The sequence below is a fragment of the Pundamilia nyererei genome, unplaced genomic scaffold (genome assembly GCF_000239375.1).
Source record: "Pundamilia nyererei isolate P.nyererei 1_Seehausen unplaced genomic scaffold, PunNye1.0 scaffold00043, whole genome shotgun sequence".
Lineage (NCBI taxonomy): Eukaryota > Metazoa > Chordata > Actinopteri > Cichliformes > Cichlidae > Pundamilia > Pundamilia nyererei.
In genome coordinates, this window is record NW_005187444.1 from 3,952,329 (window position 1) to 3,967,644 (window position 15,316).

Consider the following 15,316-nt stretch of genomic DNA (forward strand, 5'->3'; position numbering starts at 1 on the left):
AAGACATCCAAACCCTATTACTTAACAGGTTAAAAGATTTTGGCTTTCCACCAAGCATGTTCTGTTACGGATTCAATCTTGCAGACTTTCCTACTTTCATTGGACCACTTGAGATTTACTCTTTATTTAACCATGAATGTGCATGGAACATGGTCGTCGGAGTCCATGTTTCTCGGATGGTATTACAAGACAGGACATGCCAGGGTTACAAGAGCATTCTAAATTCAGGAAATTTGGATAAAATACAGGGTCATCTACTAATTGGTTCCATTGTTCCATTTTTCCTTGGGAATGACAAAGAGTTGTCTTGTCACATATGAATTCGTGTGTGTGTGATTGATAAACCACTTGAGGGTACCAGTTTAGCACACTGGGTTTAACAGGCAAACCATATACTGTAAGGCCCCATGTCTTCCTCCTTGCATTCCTGTCTTTTCTTTACTATTCTTTTGGACTAAAGGTTTAAAAGTCCCCCAAATGTTTGTTATGTTTTGAATCAAATGAATTAAAAATCTTACAAATTGCCTTCTTCAAGAGATCTACAACCAGATAGGAGATTGTATATACCTTTGTAATGCCCAGTGCAGCAATGTTTTGGCTGTAGGAAGTGGTGCCATTTCCAGTTCCCCACAGAGCAGCAAGTATGCAGCCAATACCCTCTACGGCGATGCCTCGGTTGACAGCGTGTATGGGTGGTGGAGGGGCACCAGACAAGCGAGCACAAGCATAGTAGTCACCAATAGATTCCATGGTCGATGCCAAGACCCCGGCCATCATACCCAGCACTGATGAAAAACTCACTGTGGGCACACCCCATTGGCCTGTGGATGCAGAGGAGGCATACTTAAGCTTTCCTAAACTATAGGAACAGGAAGACTGAAATCATGTCAGTGGCTACAGTACCTAATAGATGAATCAGTCATTGTCAGTTTTAATAAACATGAAGATTTATTTATTTGCCTGAGTAAAAAATTGTAGTTTGAGTGCCCATTAGTTTAGTTTGATCAAACCATTTTTGTGCTTTTTAATTGTTTAACTTATTTTAACACTCTGGATACTTTAAATCATGTCGGCAATGATGACACCTGGTCTGTTGGAGCTCACTTGCATTCACATGTCATATTACATTTCATTTAAATAAATTTTTTTAAAGAGAACATTTTCTTAAATGCAAAAAATTATAAACACTTTCAAGTAGAGTCAAACCCAAATAAAATAAGATATATATGTATAAACTAAAGTATCTTTTTTTTTTAAAATCTTTACTCATTTTGGAAGGTTTTATGAGTTTTTGTACATGTGTTGCAATGCGTTAAAGTGTGCAAGTGAATGAGTGAATGAAGAGACACAACCATATCAGCATTCTGAAGTTTGCTCTGTTCTTCAAAGTTTTTGTGCTGTTGAAAACAAGATGTTATGATGCTGTAGACGTTAATTAATATTAACAATAATTCATGGTCCAACCTAAAATCCCTCAGGTCAGTGGAGTTTTACAGGCCCATGTATATTTTTATTGGCTTGTGCAAAAAGCTTTAATATTTATATTTTTAATTATTAGTGCAATTTAATTGAGACAGTATTTTATATTACTTAACTTTCAATCAATGTTACGAAAACCTTGAAACACACACCATGCTCCCCTTTAGGTTCACCCCTGTTCGCTTCCATCTAAAATAGGAAAGCTGTCGTCAGCCTTCAGCAAGATGTATAATTTAACCATAGTATCAGACTAAGTCAGCATCTCATCTGCATATTTTAATGTAGCCTTACTTCTGATTTATTTACTAGATTGTATTTATATATTGACTCTTTCCCTAATTGATCTTTTTTACTTAACTTCAGTAATTACTTCCTCTGAACCATCGGCATGTCTTTTAGAGCCCATTCCCACAAGACTACTCAAAGTCCTACCCCAATATCAAAAATTATTGAAAAAGTAGTTGTAAAGAGAACTGAAGAGTTTCAGCTATGAAACAATAGAGAAACAGCATTATTTAACGTTACAAATGAACTTTTAATGCCCTCTGACAATGGACTCATCTGTGTGCTTGTCTAATTTCCCCTTGTGGGACAATAAAGAAAATTGAATTGAATTGTCCTGCTAGACCTCAGTGCACCATTTGATACTGTTCACTTTAAATGTTTTATTACAGAGAATTTCCCATGCTTTGGGTATTAGAGGTACTGCAATGCAGTGGTTTGAATCATGTCTATCTAACAGACTTTAATTTGTCCATGTAAATGGCAAGTCCTCTTCACACACAAAGGTTAATTATTGAGTTTCAATGGTTCAGTGCTTGGACCTGTTTACAATGTAACGGTAAAAATGTGAATGCGGTAAATCAAATTTTTGCTTAAGTTGATAAAATGATGCAAATTTTCCATCTATATAAAGATCTTTGAATTTGAGTAAGCCCTTCTCCTTCCAAACATAGTAGGATTTATCATCCCAAGGAGGCAAAAAGGCATGGTTATCACATATTGGTGCCTGCACAGAGGAGTTTGGCAGTTCAAAAAAACCTCTAACTTGGTTTAAAATCCGCACAGATTGTTTCAGAACAAACCCCAGTTTCTTAAGACTCTCAGCCCTCCCTACTTTTGAGAGAAGCAGGGCCTCTAGAGAGGAGCCCCTTACAATGCCAGCCTCCATTTTAACCCAAAGGGGGATGTTGAAATCACCAAGATCTGAGGATGTCTGCTGCCAGAAGGTCAAGGCTCTTAGATTTGCAGCCCAGTAATAATGTTTAAATATTGGTAAACTCAGACCTCCCTCCAATTTGGATTTTTGTAGATGTAGTTTTGAAATCCTAGGATTCTTGTTGTTCCATATGTAAGAAGTAATAATTGAGTCCAACTCCTTAAAGAAAGAGGAAGTGAGATAAATAGGAAGATTTTGGCAAAGATACAGAAATCGAGGAAGAGAGACCATTTTTATGGAATTTATACGACCAACCATAGATAGGGGAAGAATTTTCCATGACTCGATGTTATGCTTTAATGTTGACAAGAATTCAGCAAAGTTCAAGCTAAAAATTAATTTGGGATCTTTAGGAACAGTTAATCCAAGGTATGTGAGATGGTCGTTAACTATCTTGAATGGAACGTTACAAAGAAAACTCGGTGAACCGGTTTTAGATAAAGGCATAAGTTCACTTTTAACCCAGTTAATTGTATATCCTGAAATTTTGCCAAATGAGGTGACCAGATTAAGAAGGGATGGTACAGAGTCTTCTGCATTACGCAGGTATAATAGTACATCATCTGCGTACAAACTAATAACAGTTTCAACCCCTCTGACCAAGAGCCCTTGTATTTTTGGATGTGCTCTTATCTTAATCGCAAGAGGCTCTAATGCCAGAGAAAATAGAGCAGGAGACAGGGGGCAGCCCTGCTGAACAGAGCGCTGCAAAGGAAATGGCGCCGACCTCTCTCCATTTGTGAGAACTGAACAGGTTGGATTTGCGTATACAAATTTTACCCAAGATATAAATATTTCACCAAACACAAACTTCCGTAATGACTCGAACATATAAAACCACTCAACCTGATCAAAGGCTTTGTGTGCATCAAGAGCTAAAATTGCTGCTCCTGCCGAACTACCATGGTCAGAATAGATGGTGTTGAGAAGACCTCTAACATTGAAAAAAGAAAGTCTGCCAGGGATAAATCCCGTTTGATCGGGGTGAATAATAGAGGTCAAGTACTTGTTCAGTCTAGTTGCTAAAATTTTGGTTATCACTTTTCAATCAAAATTTTGAAGAGCAATTGGCCTGAAGTTAGCAGGATCTGAGTCATCCCTGCCTTTCTTCAAGATTAACGAAATATTTGCTTCATACAGAGTTTGGGGTAGTACGCCCCTGTTTTTAGAATCACGCATCATCCTAAGCAAGAATGGAGCAAGACCATCACAAAATTTCTTATAAAATTCTATGCCAAAACCGTCAGGGCCTGAAGCCTTCCCAGATGCAAATGACTTAATAGCAGCTACCACTTCTTGCAATGTAAAGTCCGAATCGAGTTGATCTCTGGCAGCTTCATCTAGCCTAGGCAGACTGAGAGAATCAAAAAAGTCATTTAAGGCAGACTGTGTTACATTCAGCTGGGATGAGTACAACTCCTGATAGAACTCTCTGAAGTGCTCATTAATTTCTATAGGGCTTGTTAGAAAAGCACCAGATTTAGATCTTATTTTGTGAATTGCTCTCGAAGCTCGTGTTCCTTTTAGTTGTTGCGCTAGCAATTTACCGGGTTTGTCTCCTATCTCAAAATGTTTATGTTTCAGCTTCAGTAGTAGGTTGGTAAACTGGTCACTCATAATTGCATTGTATTCGTATTTGAGTTTTAATATCTCTCTGTAATCCTCAGGTGATTTAGAATTCTGGTAAGCCCTTTCTAGATGAGGAATGGCACTATTAATTTCAGAAAGTTGCTTCATCTTCTCCTTTTTGAGGCCTGAGCTATAGGAAATAATTTCACCACGCATTACGACTTTTAATGTTTCCCACAGTGTTGAATCAGAGACCTCTCCGTTGTCATTTGAGTCAAGAAAGTCCTTGAGTTTGGGTGTCAATGTACACATTTCCATTAGGTAGTATTATTCCATTAGGCATAGCATACTTTTTTTAAATACAGAAAAAGTTGGATATGTAAACCAAATGACATACACCAATTAGTTCAACTCCAGGAGTGTCTTAAAGACATAAAGAGTTCTAAGACGTCTAATTTCACTTTACTTCTAAATTCTGATGAAACTAGGGTTATTGCACTTGACCCTAAAAATCTTACAAATATGGTGTCCAACCAGATGCTTACTCTGGATGGCATTACCTCCAGTAACACTGGCAGGAATCCTGGAGTTGTTTTTGACCAAGATATGTGGTTTCTTTCATTTGCGCAACATCTATAATATTTAGAAACATTCTGTCTCAGATACTGAAAAAGTAGTAAATACACTTATTACTTCTAGACTGGACTACTGTCATTTGTTATTATCAGGATGTCTTAAAAGCTCTCAGAGAAGTTTTCAGTTGATCCATAATGCTGCAACGAGAGTAGTGACAGGGACTAGAAAGAGAGCATATTTCACCCAAACTGGCTTCTCTTCATAGGTTCCCTGTTAAATCCAGAATCAAATTTAAAATGCTTGTCATTACATACAACATTGTCACAACTTTAACACAACAGGCACTAAAGCAGGGGTGGGAACTCCAGGCCTCAGTGGCCGGTGTCCTGCAGGTTTTAGATGTGTCCTTGATCCAACACAGCTGGTTTAAATGACCAAATTACCTCTTCAACATGTCTTGAAGTTCTCCAGAGGCCCGGCAATGAACTAATCACTTCATTCAGATGTGTTGGTCCAGGGTGATATCTAAAATCTGCAGGACACCGGCCCTTGAGGCCTGGAGTTCCCCATCGCTGCACTAGAGGATGCATTTATTTTTAAATCTGGCTCGCCAGTAGACTTTTTTAGCTATTGAAAAGATGATTTTCCCAGCATCTTTGAGAATTTGCAACATAAAACTTTGTTTTCAGTTCCTTGATATTTGGGGAAATCTCTTCCTTTAGCAATCTCCTGAGCAATTTTCCATTGATTAAAGGTATAAAAGGTATATATCTATTTCTACTGTACCAAAATCTTCAGATTATCACCAGCTAAACCCAATAAAACCCAAACATGCTAATTAAACTTATTTAACATTCACTATCTTTATCATTGTCTGCACTATTGCAGTTAATACTGCTTTCAGTCTTCAACTTCTAACATTAAAAACTATCATGTGCTGTCAAAATTCTTTGGGTTCACAACAGGACATCATTAAAAGGCAAGTGTTTTTCCTGCCATCATTTCAAACAATTTTGTGTATTTGTTTGGCAAGTATCGGAAAGTATTTGCTAATCTGCTCATCTGCCTTCACACACATCAAGTTGAGTGACATCCCATGGTTAATGCAAAGGGTTTAATATAATGTTGGCCCACCATTTGCAGCTATAACAGCTTCAAGTGTTCCGGGAATTTTTGACATTCTTCCAGAAGTGCATTTGTGAACTCAGACACTGATGTTGTAAGAGAAGGCCTGGCTCACAGTCTCTGCTCTAATTTATCCCAAAGGTGTCAGGTTGAGGTCAGGACTCATGGACCAACGTACAAATTATGGGACCTTGTCCCCTTCTGTACTTTGCGTTGTGACTGGCTTGGATGCAGCTGTTTGGCCATTGAGACCAATTCCATGACATTCTCTATAAATTGCTTTTCTATATACACTGCACTATTCTGAAGGCCACATGAACTTTGAAAGTCTGTAGTGAGGCCAGAAGGTTGATGTCATATATACACTATGCACCTCACCTTTGTTATGATACCAGTAGCAGTTGACGGTGGGATAGTTAATAACGAGGAAATTTCAAGCCTGGACTTGTTGCACAGGTCGCATCCTATAACTGTGTCATGCTGGAATTCCCTGAGCTCCTGAGAGTGACCCATTCGTTCAGAAGAAAAGAAGGAGTAGACGCAGTTTGTACGCTTTCATCCTTGATTTTATATGCCTATGGCCACGATTGGAATATCTGAACTCAGTAATATGGATACTTTTGTACCATCTGTAAACAGCAGATGATAGGTGCAAACAACTAAAGTCCTACAGCTGACTTTCCCAGCATGTTTATTGAATAAAAAAATACTGACATCAAGCTGAACCTGTGAGTTTCCAACAGGGAAATGCATTTTATACCCTTACCTGGACTATATATTGTTCCTGTTACAAAATGATATTGTTTTGCTTTGATCTCCTTTTTGTTTTTGTTTTTAAAAAAGGTCCCAATCCTCTACAAACATGTGTTCTTTCAAACTACAAAACAGACATTCCGCAGTCAAATCCCACATGACTTCTTACCAGTCAGAGCAAACTGACTGTTGGCACAAGGTGTTATGCCCTGAATGATACAGTCAATCAATCTGTCACTCTTCACTTACATACCAAGGTTTTAGCAGATACGCATTAAGCAATCAATCATAAATAAATGTCTAGTTTCATATCTAATCATGTGTGAATCAGTTAACAGCAATTGTGCAACATTTAACCCTTTAAAGCCGGTCGGAGCAGGCACGCTCTGTTTTGCATAACTATTTTTAAATCCTGGTAGAACTGCAACCACGTAAGCTAGCGCAATATTTTTTTTTGCATATGAAATTGTACTTACATCTGCCATCAGCTTTTCCTAGGTCACGGTTTCCTTCCACATGTAGCTTTTCAAAAATTGCATAAAAAGCGCTTGCAGCAACAAAAACATAATATTGCCGATCCGATCAGCTGTTCGTAACACTTCCTACGCTGGAATAGAACTATCACATGTCCGCCATTACCTGCCCGAAACAGGGAGTGACGTCATAATCTCGGAAATGTAGTTTTTTACCATCAGGGCCTTGTAAGCCTATACTGGTGTTTTTAAAAATTATGTTTGACTTTATGACTTTCTGTGTCGTTTCTGGGATGCTTAGGACTCATATTGCACTGCTGGAAATAGTTTATTTTGATGCATATGCTGTTTTGTTTTTTTTTTGCAAATTTGCACTATAATATTTATTTTCGTTTTTCCTGCAGTACATAAAAATTGTTGTCTTTCAAAAATAAAACTATGAAGACACTCAAAATAAATTTCCTGTGGTTCGAAACTTTTTTGTGCAACTTTTTTGTATTTACAGTTTTGAGGGATAAGCCTCTTAAATTTCTGTATTATATGTTAAAAAAGCAAAAACTTCTTTCAACATTTTTTCCAACAATTACTATGCACTTAATGCATACATATTATTAAAATTTGGGCTATAATGGTTGTATTGATGTATAGCAACTTGAAATGCTCCCAAACATGGCACTACAGCATGTAAAAATATAATATAAGCTCTGGCGGACTTGGTTCTATGGTAGGTCTTAAAGGGTTAACTAACCACAGTTTTGCATGTTTATCAAGAGTAGCCTAATGAGAAGCAAGCAAGCCAAATGGTAACATAGCTTCTAAGAATTTTTACTTTATTTGTAATACAGCAATAAATGGCAGATCTTTAATAATGCAGTTACTACAGGACTTTTGCAACTTTATATGTTTATGAAGCAAAGTAGTTTCCCTAATAAGGGTATTACAACTACTAAAATTAAAGATTTCTGAGGAAAGGTGTTCAAGAAAATTAAAAAAGTAAACAAAAAAATATATATAGTAAAATAAAAGAACTGTTTGAAGTATGATACCTATTCACTTACCAGGATAAGGCACATGGAACCATGGAGAGTTTGTAACAGCATCCAGGTTTATGTCAGTTCTGGCTGAGAAGCCATACTTATCAGACTTTGAAGGCAGGACATCAAAAATGGTCAGCAAGAAACAGATAAGCCAGCCACCACACATGCCAAACAAAACCTGGAATTTGTTATCAAAAACAGAAAAACAAAAAATTTAACTAATACAAAAAATGCAAGTCCGAATTTGTTTTCAGTAACACTTTGAGGTGATAAGATGTTCCACGTGAATCTATCTTAAAACCAATAAACCAGCCCTTTCCATCCACACCCCTTCGTCAAATGTAAGATGGTGGTGACAGCTTAAGCACGATCACAACATTGATCAATTTGGTAGATGTACTTCTGCAGCTGTCATAAATATGAGCCTGAATACATGTGCATACAGTTTGTCTGGGACTCCAGTGGGTTTTTTTTAATCATCGCATTTGTACAGGGATTACATGGGAGAAAAGAACTGTGCACATGAATGCTTTTATTTAGGACATATCGAGGAAAGTGAAAGCATAACTCATAGTCAGGCAAACATGCAAGCAGAATGAGCTCATTATATTATCTAAATTTCTGCCTTAAAGTCATCATGATACATTGATCTGTAGAATCCATGAATGAAGATAACTGAGTGGGATTCATGGAAAGTTCATGGGTAAACTTGAGATAATTAATTCTAGAAGATTTCAGTTACCAAGTATCATATCCATTATAATGATAGCCTAAAAAAGAATATGACTTGACAGAAGATTGTGTGTACTTTTGTTTGTGGGTACATATTATGTGTGGGTACACATTATGTGTACACAATCTTTTCTTAGATAGAAAGAAAAATACCATATTTTATGATAATGAATACTGATGAATAGCTAGAGCAGTTAAGCATTGTTTACTCTAATATCAACAGGCATTTAGATGTTGTTGGTGTTTTCAGACTTTTCTGGAAATATTTCTACCCACCATTTGATCTTTTGCCATTCTTTTAATTCTCTATTTGTTTAGTAGCTTAAAAAGAAAGCCATGGATGATGCTGTCATCAAAACTTTTTTAAATTTTCTTTTATCTGCAGCAGAGATGTAGCTGCTGATATGAAACAGATCTCATTCTAGAAAAATGTTTATTGAAAGCATGCCAAGTTTTGATGCTTGTTGTCTTCTTGGGAGCCACAAACGGATTGTGTTTCAGCCGAGCACAGACACTTTCAAGGTATCCCATTGCATGAACATGAAAGAGGAAAGAACAACAGCTTAAAAATAAATTATATTATTTTTTCTTTCTATTTTCAAAACGATTTTTTCAAAAGATTTTTTTCCCAGTGTAATGTTATCAGCACTATAGACTGCCATAATAATGTTTAAAAGTAGAGGCAATATCATCCCTACACAGAGTTAAAAGGCAGATTCAACATACTAGTGTTTAACAAAAAGTCAAATTGTAAACTTGTTTTCAGTATACAAATGTTGTCTATTATACAAATAGACAACATTTAGTTTTTTCAAGTCTAACTTGACTGGCAGACTTTGACTTGACTCCACATGATTTCACAACTTATTTTTCATTAAATTTTTTATGAAGCAAGGTTAGGATGGTCGAAACTGTTTTTTTGGGGTCCCATCATTTAATTTGATCTTTTTTTATCACAACGGAAAGCAAGTGAAACATATTAGACTTGGAAATTTTGACAACTCACAGAGAACAGCTTGAAGAGTGGATACTGGAACACCATCCATTTTTTATTCTTGTAAGAAACCATTGGAACATCAACGTTGCTGAGATATTGGGAGAACAGTAGAATCAGACCCACTGTGCTATAGGAAAAAAGAAAATGGGATAAAATGTGTTAATCATAGTAATTTCCCCAAAGGCTTGGCCCTTGCTTCCAGCTATTTGTGGAATTTCTTTTTAGCAGGGCATGGTTCACTGTTACAGGGAGGTCAGGGCAAGTGAAAACATGCCACTTTACACAACAGGCATGGCTGGTACTTGACACCTGAAAATGATATGTTTTTGTAACACTTTAAATGTGATGAAAGATGTCATACTGTGCATGAATACTGGTCAGATAGAAGTAAAGAGGTGATTTACAAATAAGCTGTCCATGTCTGCTTCTACAAGCTGCAGGATATGGACTGACACTTCTATTGATGGATGAGGGCCAGAGAGAGACTGCTGAAGTTATGAAGGATATGACTGATTACTATCCATATATGGCACCAGGAGGTGGATGTGCTCAACCTTTTAAAACCCACAAATATCTCTCTATATAACAGGATTAGTCTGCATTATCTCAAGATAGAAATGTTAAATGAAGACAGATTTCACAGGGTAGCACTAGACAGGGCACAATTCTTAGCTGGAGATGTGGATTAACACAGTCGGCATTTATGTTTTAAAAATAAATGAGGGTAAATTTGTCAATATAGAATTAATGTCATGATGCTTGAGACTGATTGTGGTTTTTGAATTTGACCCCATATTTCAGTCTTGGTTAATGGTCGATGTTCATGGTGGTTATAGTATTTGAAGATTTTATTTTTATTTTTATTTTAGGATTTTGGTTTGGTGTTTTGATTTCTCTCAGTGTCCATTTCAAAGTGTCCGCATTCATGTTTGTCAGGCTCTTTTGGCTTCTTGTTGTTTTATTTGTAGGTTTGCATCATTTGTGTGATTAAATACCAAGGGTGAACCAGAAAGCAGAGCCAATGGAAAAGGTAATCAAATAGATTCACAGCCTTTATTGGCACACAGAAAAGATGGATATAAGTACACAGGGGTCATGGGAGTTACCAAAGAGGAGGAGACTGGCTTCAGAATGATCAGCTCGGAGGAGAGAGAGGACCTCAAATCAAAACAGCGCCCAACTATAAAAGTGATTTCTAGAACTGGAAGTATCATTTCTACTGGAGGATATGCATTTAAGAGCACGTCTTCCCATGGACTGGTTCTTATGTTGTGCTTTTCTACTTTGCTCTGAGTACTCAAAGCACTATACACTGACTCATTCACCGATTCATACCCGTTCATAAAATAATTCTTTTTGTATGCTTCTTCTACACAAGAGCTTTCTATCTAACATTCACACATTGCATCGGAGAGCAACTTGGGGTTAGTATCTTGCCCAAGGAGCAGGCAGGGATCGAACCACCAACCTCATGATTAGTAGGTGACTTGCTCTCATAGGTAGAGTGGGTCTTTGTTCTTTGCCAGGTATGGCATAGAACAGAAGGAGAGAGTGTTCGCCCTGGAGGCAATAAGATCTACTTCCGCCTGGCCAAATATATCCCATACTTGAGCTTCTACAAAGAGTGCTTCCAGAGAGAAGAGCCTCAGATGGCCTGTAACATGGGTGGCTCTTAAGAGACAGAAAATGCTTGAGTGCTGGTAAGCACTGGTATGTGGCTCATGCTGCACTGCATTTCAGACTCTTCTCATCGATGCACCATTGCACAGAGACATCTGTGCATACCACCTTGGAAAGTGACATCCTCCGAGTCTGAGAGCACTGGTGCAGCATCCTGGACTCCCTTCAGGGGCAGAGAGCTAGCATAGAAGGTGTGGTTATTGTCACTCTCAACTAAAGGTGATACAATGCCCACAGTGAGAAAGAGTACAGAACTGTAACATCATTTTTAACAGTGTGAGTGGCACTATGACAATGACAGATACCATCTTTAAGATCATTTTGAAATGTGTCACAATCAAATGTAGCCACTGGCAAACAAAAAAAGGAAAAATCAAAGAAATTTCCAGCCTGAGGAAAATGTTCTGCTGGTTTGAGGTTAGGAAGCTCCTCTGAAATTTCACAGAGAAACCCAGAGCTTGGATGTTTAACACAGACAGAGCCAGCTGCATCTCTGCACGTACTCTGACCCACCAATCATGTAGATAGGCTAACATGTGGAGGCCCCCCACTCAGAGGTGAGCTAACGCTCCCTTGACACATTTAATGGAATTGCAAGGAGTGAGAGACAGCCCGATGGCAGCAACAGATATTTGCAAGCTACACTCCTGAAAGCACACTTAAGAAACTTATAAACTTACAGTTATGAACCGTATGTACAAAAAGTGCTCAAATATAAATGTGTGATGCATTTAAATCTGTCTTACATCTAATATTTGATCAAATGTCCTTTAGCAAGTTGCATATTCCACAGATGGTTTTGGTAGCTCTTGCCTGACTTTCAAGCATTGTTCACATTTTTGTAGTTTAAGGTTAAGACTTTGAGAAAGGTGTTGCAAAAGCTTACCATTGCCCTGGTTTATCCATTTCACAACCAGTTCATTACACCAGCCCATGTGTGCTTGGGGTCATTGCCCTGTTGTAATACCCAATTGTATCTAAGTTACAATTGATGCTTTCGAGCTATAATGAAGAACTCTGAAGTAGTCTGCCACTGTAATTATTAAGTCCACTGTGTTTTGTACCATTTCCACTGGTACACTGCAGTACGTTGTTATAGCTCTGTGCTTAACAGCTGGTATAGTTTTATTTGGGGTTGAATGCCTGAGCCTCACTCCTCCAACAATACTTGTGTTAACTATGGTCAACTTAATTTCTGTCTAATTTGAACATAAAACCTTTCTTTGCAAGCATTCACTTCAGAAGAATTATGGAAAGCTCAGTATTACCAAAACATTCAGGTCCACGGTGAGTCTATGTCTTTTGACAGCAACCATAGAGGCAAGTGGCAAGTAAAGCAACGTGTGAATATGGGTTTCCTGTCCAGTTAGAATTATATGCTTTGATATAATAAAGACAGAATTAGGACTGGTAGACACTTCTGATGAGCTTAGAGACTTCTTTCAACATCTTTTCCGACATAAAGCTAATCTGGATTTTAACTCACAGAGCAGCTATTCCCCAGTGGCCTCCAGACTTCTTTCCAGCCTCAGTAAACAGTGACAGACCAATGAGATTGATGGTGGGAGCGATAGCCAGAGGACCAATATATCTTAGCACAAGGCCCACCAGCCCAGATAAGCCTAGTGTGAGCTGAAGGAGAGAGGATACCAGAATGGCTCCCTGGATCTGTGGAAGATAAGACAATAAGGACGTAATGTCATTCCCTATGCCAACATAAAGGTTTCATATCTAAAATTAAATGCTGTGCATCTTTTGCCATTATAATGCTTTCGTTTGACTTTAACCTTTCAAAATTAAGTTTTAGGCCTTTTGCAGAACTCAGTTTTAGAACATGAAACTCTAAAAACTGTTCAAGTTAAAAGTCTGACATTTTCACTGGTTTGACCCAAAATCTGAAATTTAGGACAGATAAAATTGAAACAGACTGTCTATTAGAGATTTAAAAATAGCAGAATTCAAGCAGTTGTGTAATTTGAGCACATGCTAACAAAGAACTTCACATTGACAGCTAGCCACAGTTTCTAAATAGTATGTACTGTGCGGCCTCTGATGAGAAATATCTATCTATCTATCTATCTATCTTCATTGATTGTACTTATTTGTATTTTTGTATTTCCTTCCGATATCTGTGCCCAAGCTGAGGTGACGCAGAAATCTTAATGTAGCTTTTCTCTCGTTGGGTTCTTCACACTGTCCTTTTTCCTTTTTGTCGAGGGACTTAAAATGAATTCAACTTCACATTTAAATGTTAAGTCTTGACAACATATTTTTCACTTCTTTGCTTATTTATACCCCCCCCCACACACCTTGTTTTGTTTTTTTAACCACACAAGTGAACATACCTCACGCATTCTTGTCATCCAGACCTCATCTGAATTTTCCATTTGTAGCGGACTGGTGCCATTATGAAACTGCACCAATGGTTTCACAGGTGCATTTGGCACAGGACACTGCCACTTGGGTAATGCAAGAATTGCCAGGGTTGGTGTGATGAAACTGAATGTGCCACCCTGGAGGATTGGTAACCTGCAAGTCAATAATTTTAAAGTTAAAGGTCAAAGGTCACTTGACCAAATGATGTAAAGTCTCTTCTGATTACGCTTGACTTTGTATACTCAAAGCAAACCTGAAGATAATTTTTATTTTTCAAAATAACTACACTGATTTTACTCTCTCACACAGGTATATACGTATATAGATCAATCTCATGAAATAACAATCCATAAGATTGGCCTAAAAGTTAACTTTAACCTTAAGTGGCAAATGGACAATAATCATGCTGATGTTTTTCTCCACACATAATCATTTAACTGTCAAAATAAATTGCTGCACAGATTAGGCGGACTTATTATTTATAGCTGAGGAGGAACCATGGTTCATTCTTCATTTAGACACTTTAGGAATTGGCAGTTGATTATCACAAATGGAATCCCTTTCCTGATATTTCAAGTTTGTCAAAATATGTGACATTCAATTCATCCTGTCTTCCTCCCTTAGCCCATCAATCATTATCTGACTTGGTGGTATGTGTACCTGTCTGCATAGAGCTTACGACAACCTGTATCGATCAATCGTTTGTTTATTTTCTAGTCTATCTATGATATGACAGTGTTTTTCTGATTTAATTTAATTTACAGCATTTTACAAATCAGTTAGTGCTTGTAAAACCTATCTGCAAATGTATAGTATAGTGTACAATCCATTGGTTTTATTATACTGTAATCTGCCAAAGGGTAGTCAAGCTTTGTTATTACAGAGTCCTGCAATGTATTTTTTGGGAACGAAATCAAATGTTATTTCTTTCCTCTTAGTTTAGACTACACTCGTGTCATAGTTATGTACCTGTTTTCCCCGTGCCATATGCTCATAATGAAGAGTGAGAATGCAGTTTGTGTTTAAAACTAATTCAAACATCCAGAGAAAAAATTTCAAACTAAATAAAATACACCCATAGTGTTCATTCTTTAAACAAAGGATTTGGCTGTAGTGCGATATTAATGTTAACCCCTCCTTGGCAGGACTTCCCAGCAAGTCCTGGCAGTAACCTGAATAGAATAGAATAGAATAGCCTTTATTGTCATTGTACAGAGTACAACGAAATTGGAGTGCCACTCCCTTGGTGCAAGTTTCAATAATAAATATAAATGTAAAATATAAAAAGTACAAAAAAAAA

The 15,316-nt window shown here is 37.5% G+C and overlaps 1 protein-coding gene across 1 annotated transcript in view; it reads right to left on the reverse strand.

Moving 5' to 3' along the window:
- LOC102208684 (solute carrier family 23 member 2) overlaps window positions 1-15,011 on the reverse strand; it is a 30,811-nt gene extending 15,800 nt beyond the window's left edge. The window contains exons 1-6 of the mRNA XM_005731571.1: window positions 14,986-15,011; window positions 13,986-14,169; window positions 13,127-13,308; window positions 9,970-10,087; window positions 8,253-8,409; window positions 568-821 (exon numbers count right to left, since the gene is read on the reverse strand). Of these exons, the coding sequence (XP_005731628.1) occupies window positions 568-821; window positions 8,253-8,409; window positions 9,970-10,087; window positions 13,127-13,308; window positions 13,986-14,169; window positions 14,986-15,011 (921 nt within the window). The remainder of the gene's footprint in view (window positions 1-567; window positions 822-8,252; window positions 8,410-9,969; window positions 10,088-13,126; window positions 13,309-13,985; window positions 14,170-14,985) is intronic.
- Between the last annotated feature and the right edge of the window lie 305 nt (window positions 15,012-15,316).